The 8428-nt window shown below is 43.5% G+C and overlaps 1 protein-coding gene across 4 annotated transcripts in view; it reads right to left on the bottom strand.

Annotated features, from left to right (window-relative positions):
* NFX1 (nuclear transcription factor, X-box binding 1) overlaps positions 1–8428 on the bottom strand; it is an 85233-nt gene that overhangs the window by 46671 nt on the left and 30134 nt on the right. For all 4 annotated transcript variants that reach the window (XM_011980007.1, XM_011980008.1, XM_011980009.1 and 1 more), the window contains exons 8-9: positions 7532–7631; positions 7234–7451 (exon numbers count right to left, since the gene is read on the bottom strand). In XM_011980007.1, the coding sequence (XP_011835397.1) occupies positions 7234–7451; positions 7532–7631 (318 nt within the window). The remainder of the gene's footprint in view (positions 1–7233; positions 7452–7531; positions 7632–8428) is intronic.

The following is an 8428-nucleotide window of genomic DNA, read 5'->3' as shown; positions in this document are numbered from 1 at the left end:
TTTTTTTTTTTAAAGACAGAGGCTTGCTCTGTTGCCTGGGCTAGAGTGCAGTGGCACGATCTTGGCTCACTGCAGTCTCTGCCTCCTGAATTCAAACGATTTTTGTGCCTCAGCCTCCCGAGTAGCTGGGATCACAGGCATGTGCCACCATACCAGGCTAATTTTTGTATTTTTAGTAGAAACGGAGTTTCACCATGTTGGTCAGGCTGGTCTCGAACTCCTGACATCAAGTGATCTGCCCACCTTGGCCTCCCAGTGGGATTACAGGTGTGAGTCACTGTGCCTAGCCCTCCTCTTTTAAAAAATTTACCACTTATGGCTTTCCTCATTTGTTCCTGTAGGTTTGAGTTATGATCTGGTATCATTTTCTTATTCTAACACAACTTTGATCTCATCTATCTCCTTTATGCTATAATTATCAAATATACTTCTACAGGTTATAGGCCTAAAAATATAATTATATACATATTATTTTACACAGTTGTTTTTTAAATCAGTTGAGAAGAAGAAATACACATTTACACTGCCTTTTATCACTACATAATCATCTTTACTAGTGCTCTTTGTTTTTTCATGTGGATTTGAAATTCTATTCGGGTTTACTTGCTTTTAGCCTGAAGAATTTCTTTTAGTACTTATTGTAAGGCAAGTCTGCCTGTTAGCAATAACTTTTGTTTTTATCTTTATTTTCTAAAGTTAGTTACATGAGATGTAAGATTCCTGGTTGCCAGTTTTCTTTTTCTTTTTTTGAGACGGAGTCGCTCTCTCTGTTGCCCAGGCTGTAGTTCGGTGGTGTGATCTCAGCTCACTGCAAGCTATGCCTCTCAGGATCACGCCATTCTCCTGCCTCAGCCTCCCAAGTAGCTGGGACTACAGGCGCCCGCCACCATGCCCAGCTAATTTTTTGTATTTTTTAGTAGAGACGGGGTTTCACTGTGTTAGCCAGAATGGTCTCGATATCCTGACCTCGTGATCTGCCCGCCTTGAACTCCCAAAGTGCTGGGATTACAGGTGTGAGCCACCGCGCCCGGCCAGTTGCCAGTTTTCTTTCAGCACTTTGCGTATGTCATCCTACTGCCTTCTGGTTGTTACATGTTCTCCATTGTTTCTGACGAGAAGTCCACTGTTAAGCTTACAGAGGTTCCCTTGTATGTGATAAGTCATTTTTCTCTTGTTGCTTTCAAGACTTTCTCCTTATGATTAACTTTTAGCATTTTTATTATGTGTCTAGGTGTGGATCTCTTTCCTACCTGGAGTTTACTGAGTTTCTTGGATGTGTAGTGTTTTTCAATAAATTTGAAAGTTTTTATTAATAAATTTGAAAGTTTTTATCTATTGTTTCATCAAATATTTTTCTGCTTCTACTCTACTCCTCATATTCCCATTAAATGTACACTGATACAGTTAAACACGTCCCACATTTCTGAGGCTCTGTTCATTTCTCTTTATTATATTTTCTCTCTGTCCCTTGGGTTATATAATCTCTTTCTTTTTTTTTTTTTCTTTTTTTTTTGAGATGGAGTCTCACTCTGTCACTCAGGCTGGAGTGCAGTGGCGCAATCTCAGCTCACTGCAAGCTCCGCCTCCCGGGTTCATGCCATTCTTCTGCTTCAGCCTCCCGAGTAGCTGGGACTACAGGCGCCCACCGCCAGGCCTAATTTTTTTTTGTACACTTAGTAGAGATGGGGTTTCACCATGTTAGCCAGGATGGTCTCAATCTCCTGACCTCGTGATCCGCCTGTCTTGGCCTCCCAAAGTGCTGGGATTACACCTGCAAGCCACCGCACCCGGCCGAATCTCTTACAATCTATTTTCATGTTGACTAATCGTTTCTTCTGCCAGCTCAAATCTACTATTGAGCTCCTTTAATGAAGTTTTCTTCTTCCTTTGAGAAAGGGTCTTACTTTGTCGCCCAGGCTGGAGAGCAGTGGCATGATCACAGCTTGCTGCAACCTCGACCTCTTGGGCTCAAGCAATCCTCCCACCTCAGTCTCCTGAGCAGCTAGGATCACAGGCGTGTGCCACCATGCCCACCTAAATTTAATTTTTTTTTTTTTTTTGAGATGGAGTCTTACTCTGTCGTCCATGCTGGAGTGCAGTGGTGTGATCTCAGTTCACCGCAACTTCCGCCTACTGGGTTCAAGCAACTCTCCTGCCTCAGCCCTTCAAATAGTTGGGATTACAGGCGCGTGCCACCATGCCCAGCTAATTTTTGTATTTTTAGTAGAGACGAGATTTCACCATGTTGGCCAGGCTGATCTCGAACTCCTGATCTCAAGTGATCTGCCTGCTTCAGCCTCCCAAAGTGCTGAGATTACAGGCATAAGCCACTGTGCCTGGCCTAAGTTTTTAAAATTTTTTGTAGAGATAGGGTCTTACTATGTGCTCAGGCTGGTCTTGAACTCCTGGGCTTAAGCAATTCTCCTGCCTCCACCTCTCAAAGCACTGGGATTCAGGCATGAGCCACTGTACCCAGCCTAATGAATTTTTCATTTCAGTTATCCTACTTTTAAACTTCAGAATTTCCATTTGGCTCTTTTTAAAAATTAGTTTCTGCCTTTTTATCAATATTCTCTATTTGATGAGACATCATCTTCACACTTTTCTTTACCTCTTTAAGCATGGCTTCCCTTCAGTTCTTTGAAGGTATTTATTTATTTGGTTTTTTTTGAGACAAAGTCTTGCTCTGTTGCACAGGCACAATCTCGGCTCACTGCAACCTCTGCCTCCTGGGTTCAAGCAATTCTCCTGCCTCAGCCGCCCGAGCAGCTGGGACCACAGGTGCATACCAACACGCCCGGCTAATTTTTGTATTTTTAGTAGAGACGGGGTTTCACCATGTTGGCCAGGCTGGTTTTGAACTCCCGATCTCGTGATCCGCCTGCCTTGGCCTCCCAAAGTGCTGGGATTACAGGCGTGGGCCACCACGCCCGACCCAGTTCTTGGAACATATTTATTATGATTATCCTAAAGTCTTTGTTAAATCTGACATCTGGTCACTCTCACAGGCAGTTTCTGTTGCCTGTTTTTTCCGTTTCTTTGCATATTTCATGGTTTTTCTTGGAAACTAGACATCTTAGCTAATACAGCAACTCTGGATACTGCTTCCCCTCTCCACAGCTTATTTTTGTTGTGGTTGCTTATTTATTTGCTTTGTGATTTGGCTAGACTATTTCAGTGAAGTCTATTTTCCCTATAGCATGAAGCCATTTGGATGGCACAGCCTTAGGGGTACAAACTGACCCTGGAATGACAGTGGTTTCAAGCAGGGCTCTCTTTGTCTAGATTCCCGATCTCTCTGTTAAACTGTGTGCCTTATTTGGATTATGCTCAGCCTCGATGACCCATTAATTGCAGTTCTATTGTTTTTGACAATGTTCCAGGGCATCAATTGCTCAGCAGTCTGATCCAATTAAATTTGGGCAGGAATAGTCTTTGCTGTAAGTCTTCTGAGATTTGTTCTGACCTGAGGAGGGCTCCTCTTAGCTACCTTTCCCTGATTCTCTCTGATGAACTAGATGGCCTACAGTTTAGTTACTGTTCTTTATTAAGGTATGCTATCATTTTCTAAAGTGTCCTTAGGCCTGTACTTCCCCACACTGTTTCAAATAAAGTCAGTTCCTTGGGAGAGTACTTCGGAGCTCTCTTTTGTTATGAACTGTCTCTCCCCCTGGGAAAGGTCTCTGAGGCACTACTCTGGGTGTTGGGTGGGATAGTAGCCTCCTGACTTCTTGGCTTGCTTATCTCAGTGGAATCTCCGCCCTACGAATGAGCTGAGGTGAGGACGATTAGGGCTCCAGTTCTGCTGCAAATGGGATGGAGCCTACATTCTGTAAGCTTCGTGGAGAAAGGGAGACCTAACATCTCAGCTGCACTCACTAGAATTTCAGCCTCTTCAACTTGGAGTTGGAAGGGAAGAGAAATGTTGACAATGTGGCCTTCCCAGTGAGATATAGTAAACCTGACTGGGAGCTGAGGGGAGAAGAAGCCCCATCTTCTTGTCCACACTTACCCTGAGTGGAGATTTGTCAAGCTGAGCTGAGGGGAGGAGGAAGGAACTGGCTAGGGCTCAATGCCACAGACTCTTGCTGTTGTTTACCAGAGTTTTAGTAGATTTTGTTGAAAAAATATGTCTTCATTTGATGTATGCTCTTAGAGCAATTCCTAGAGACTTTTTTTTTTTTTTTTTTTGAGATGGAGTCTTGCTCTGTCACCCAGGCTGGAGTGCAGTGGTGCGATCTCAGTTCACTGCAACTGCTGCCCCCAGCCCGGGTTCAAGTGATTCCCCTTCCTCAGCCTCCTGAGTAGCTGGGATTATAGGCATGTGCCACCACACCTGGCTAATTTTTGTATTTTTAGTAGAGATGGGGTTTCATCATGTTGGCCAGGCTAGTGCTGAACTGCTGACCTCAAGTCATCTGCCCACCTCAGACTCCCAAAGTGTTGGGGATTTCAGGTGTGAGCTACTGTACCCAGCCTCCAGAAACTTTAAATGGTTGATTTTTTTTCTTTTTTGAGACAGGGTCTCGCTCTGTTAGTCAGGCTGGAGTGCAATGCCGCATTCATGGCTCACTGCAGCCTCAACATTCCAGGGTCAAGTGATCCTTTTGCCTCAGCCTCCCAGGTAGCTAGGACCACAGGCACGTGCCACCATACCCAGGTGAATAAAAAATGTTTTTGGTACATACAGGGTCTCGCCATGTTGCCCAGGCTGGTCTCAAAGTCCTGGACTCCCACCTCGGCCTCTCAAAGTGCTGAGATTATAGGTATAAGTCACCACGCCCGGCCTCGATGGTTGCTTTTTCATAGTTCTCCCCAGCTTTGTTTGTTTTACTGGGAAGCAGATATATGGGAGCTCCTCATGCTACCATCCTTAAAGTAGAACTCTACCCAGTCTCTTGTACTGAAGCTGTGCCTCTGGGATGGAAATTTCCTACTGAGTGGGATACCAAAAGACCTAAGCGAGCTTTCTATAGATAAGCTAGGTTTGAACAAACCCGACAGTCGTTGTTATCACTAGCCATAGGCTTGTCTCTGAGCTTCTCAGTCAACTCAGCCTATTTCCTTAAAGGTTTTCCATGATATCCGCTGAGGTATAGCAGGTACCCTTTTATCCCTTAACCTGGTCTTGCCCCATCCCAAGGTCTGTTGCTGCCAGCTACTACCCTTCTCTTGCTCAAGTCCTTTTGCATTGCCCATTTCACATTTCCTTCTCTCATCACCAACAGGATACGTGAGTGCCAGGGTAGGATTTCTGGTCATTATATGTGAAATTCTTATAAAACTGACTCATGTGCTTCCCGAAAGGGGATTTGATTTAGAAGTCATTTGATCTCTACATCACAGACACATTTCATGGCAAGCAGAGAGCCAACAGATGATTGGCTTTCCTAATGCAGATGGAACGTGTATTAAAATATAAGAAGAGAGCACTTCTCCTCTATACACAACTTTAAGGTCAGATTGAGAAAAAGGATTAAGCAGGGTGTTCCCACTGATTCATGCTGGCACTTGAAAGAAACGTGAACTCTCTCTTTTTGATGAAATGGAAGACAAACCTAAGGATTCTAGCTTTACCTCAGAAGATACATGGTTAGTTTTAGAAATAACTTTCCTATTCAATCTCAGTTGCCTACTTACCATTTTTTCTAAATGCATGGTCTTTCAACACCCACTCAGCAGAGAAGTTGCCAAGTCATTGCAAAACTGCAGACATATACTCCTCAAAGACTGAGTCAGATAGGCTCAGTAGAGTATTACTTTGTATCTAATTCCAATGAGCTTTTTCTGGTTTCTATATCCAAGTAATCAGAAGCCAAAAATCAGAAAGGGGGAATCACTAAAAGCAGACAGGCAAACATACTAAAAGCACTGACAAGAATATAAACAACAAAAAGCTTCAACGAGCAGATACAACAATTCGAACTGCTCAGTGGTACGGGGCATTAGTCTGAGCAACCTCAGCAGGCCCAGGGCATCACTGTATTCAGTGTAATAAAGGAACTGGAGTTCATAAAAATGATGGCTCTGGGTCAATAAGAGAGAAATCACAACACCTTCAGTAACCTCTGTTTAAACATGAAATGTAAATTTTAGAAAAATATTCATCCAGCTGGGCATGGTGGCTCACATCTATAATCCCAGCACTTTAGGACGCCAAGGCAGGCAGATCACCTGAGGTCAGGAGTTCAAGACCAGCTTGGCCAACATGGTGAAACCCTGTCTCTACAAAAATACAAAAAAAATTTAACTGGGCATGATGGCAGTTGCCTGTAATTCCAGCTACTCAGGAGGCTGAGGCAGGAGAATCGCTTGAACCCAGGAGGTGGAGGTTGCAGTGAGTCAAGATCGTGCCATTGCACTGCAGCCTGGGCAACAGAGCGAGACTCCGTCTCAAAAAAAAAAAAAACAAAAAACCTCCAAAAAAGAAAAAAAGAAAAATATTCATTCAAAATGATGTTGAATAGGTGCTATCCTCAGCTACATGGGAAACTTAGCTACACAGACCGACATTCCTTGAATGATCTAAATGGCTGAGGTTTTACTGTACTTAAAAATTTTAGTTTTTTGGCCAGGTACGGCAGCTTACACCTGTAATCCCAGCACTTTGGGAACCCAAGGCGGGCGGATCACTTGATGCCAGGAGTTCAAGACCAGCCTGGTCAACAGGGCGAAACCCCGTCTCTATTAAAAACACAAAAATTAGCCGGGCGTGGTGGTGTGCGCCTGTAGTCCCAGCTACTTGGGAGGCTGAGACATAAGAATCATTTGAGCCCAGGAGTTGGAGGCTGCAGTGAGCCAAGATTGTACCACTGCACTTGAGCTAGGGCGACAGAGCGAGACTTTGTCTCACCCACAATTAGTTTAGCATGTTCCTATTATGTGAAAATGCTTTTCAACACTTGCTGAACCCTGGATTGGTATAAATACATATGGCGTTCATAATAGCACAGGCTCCTAAGAGAAATCATAACCCCTATGGAACCGTAACTCACCACAGTTGTCCAGAGTTAACAATAAAATACCTAAATCAGAGAGATCACTTGGGCAAATGTATAGGTTTTCGCAAGCATATTTTGAGAAGGAAAGAAAAAGTACCTACATAAATTTGATCATAATATTTAGAAACCTCTGATATTGTAACTGGCACTTACTTCCACGTTGCTTAAGCACTCACTGCTGCCAAACATTTACAATAATATTTTTAAAGCTTACTTTACGCTTACTAGTTACCTAAGGAGCCACAAGGCAGAGGCTTGCCGCACACTTTTCCACATGAAGGCACAGGGTCCATGCATGTTTTCCGACCACTACTTCCAAGTTCTAGCAATTGGCTGAGAGGAGTTTGGCCACAGGGGCAACAGCGCACCAGTGGGGGGAGCCGTGGGCATGGCTGGCAGGGCTGAGGGTGGCATACTTGTGAACATGTATGGTTACCGCATTTCAAGTCCCTGTTAAGAACAACACACTATTATATAATTGTTGCATAAAGTGCAGCTTTAGTTCAACTGAGGAAAATGTAAAACCTTACTTGCCACATATCTTTAAACAGCTGAAATCCCCAAATCCATCAGACTTTCCTACATCGGTTCCACATAACACATCTCGGGAGGTGCTGCCACAATAGCATACTTGAAGAGAAAATTTCAAAAACAAAAAATTAGTAACATGTATGGGTTCTTAAAATATCCCAAATAATCTGTAAGAAAATACAAAATGCAGGCCCAGCACAGTGGCTCATGTCTGTAATCCTAGCACTCTGGGAGGCCAATAGAGTACTGATCAGACCTTATGCAGAAATAAGTATAGTCTATACAGCAGCTCTAAGACCCACCTAAGAGTTTTACCATAGGAAGAAATAAAAAAGGCCTTGTCAAACTATTAATATCTCATAGCGCCTCTGCAGCACATTCCAAGAACAGCATCAGAGTGAAGCAACCTTTTAATTAAGAGAACACTATCTGGTCCATAAGGCCATGGTTGAACACCATTCACTGTGAGGCTCCTGGGGGTCCTCTGGTGATGTTACAGGGGATGGACAAGCTAAGCTGGCAGTAGTGGTGGAGGAGCTCTCATCTGGATCTCCCATCCTCACTTCAACCCAAGAAGCACAGGTTTCATACTTTATGTCAGGGTTTACATAAAACGCTTGTAAAAAGGTCCCCATTGCTAAAAAGCAATTTAAAAATTGGCATGAGAGTATAAGCTCTAATGATCAGAATAAACACAGTATTATAAAAACATACCAAATTTTAAAAATCATGTATATAATAAAAATAAAATAGAAACCTAATAAGGCATTAAAAATAATAGTCATAAAATAAAATCGTACAGGCCAGGCGCGGTGGCTCAAGCCTGTAATCCCAGCACTTTGGGAGGCCGAGGTGGGTGGATCACGAGGTCAGGAGATCGAGACCATCCTGGCTAA

The sequence above is a fragment of the Mandrillus leucophaeus genome, unplaced genomic scaffold (assembly GCF_000951045.1).
Source record: "Mandrillus leucophaeus isolate KB7577 unplaced genomic scaffold, Mleu.le_1.0 Scaffold208, whole genome shotgun sequence".
Classification (NCBI taxonomy): Eukaryota; Metazoa; Chordata; class Mammalia; order Primates; family Cercopithecidae; genus Mandrillus; species Mandrillus leucophaeus.
Note: the sequence above shows the minus strand (reverse complement) of the source record. Positions and strands in the feature narration are given on the sequence as shown.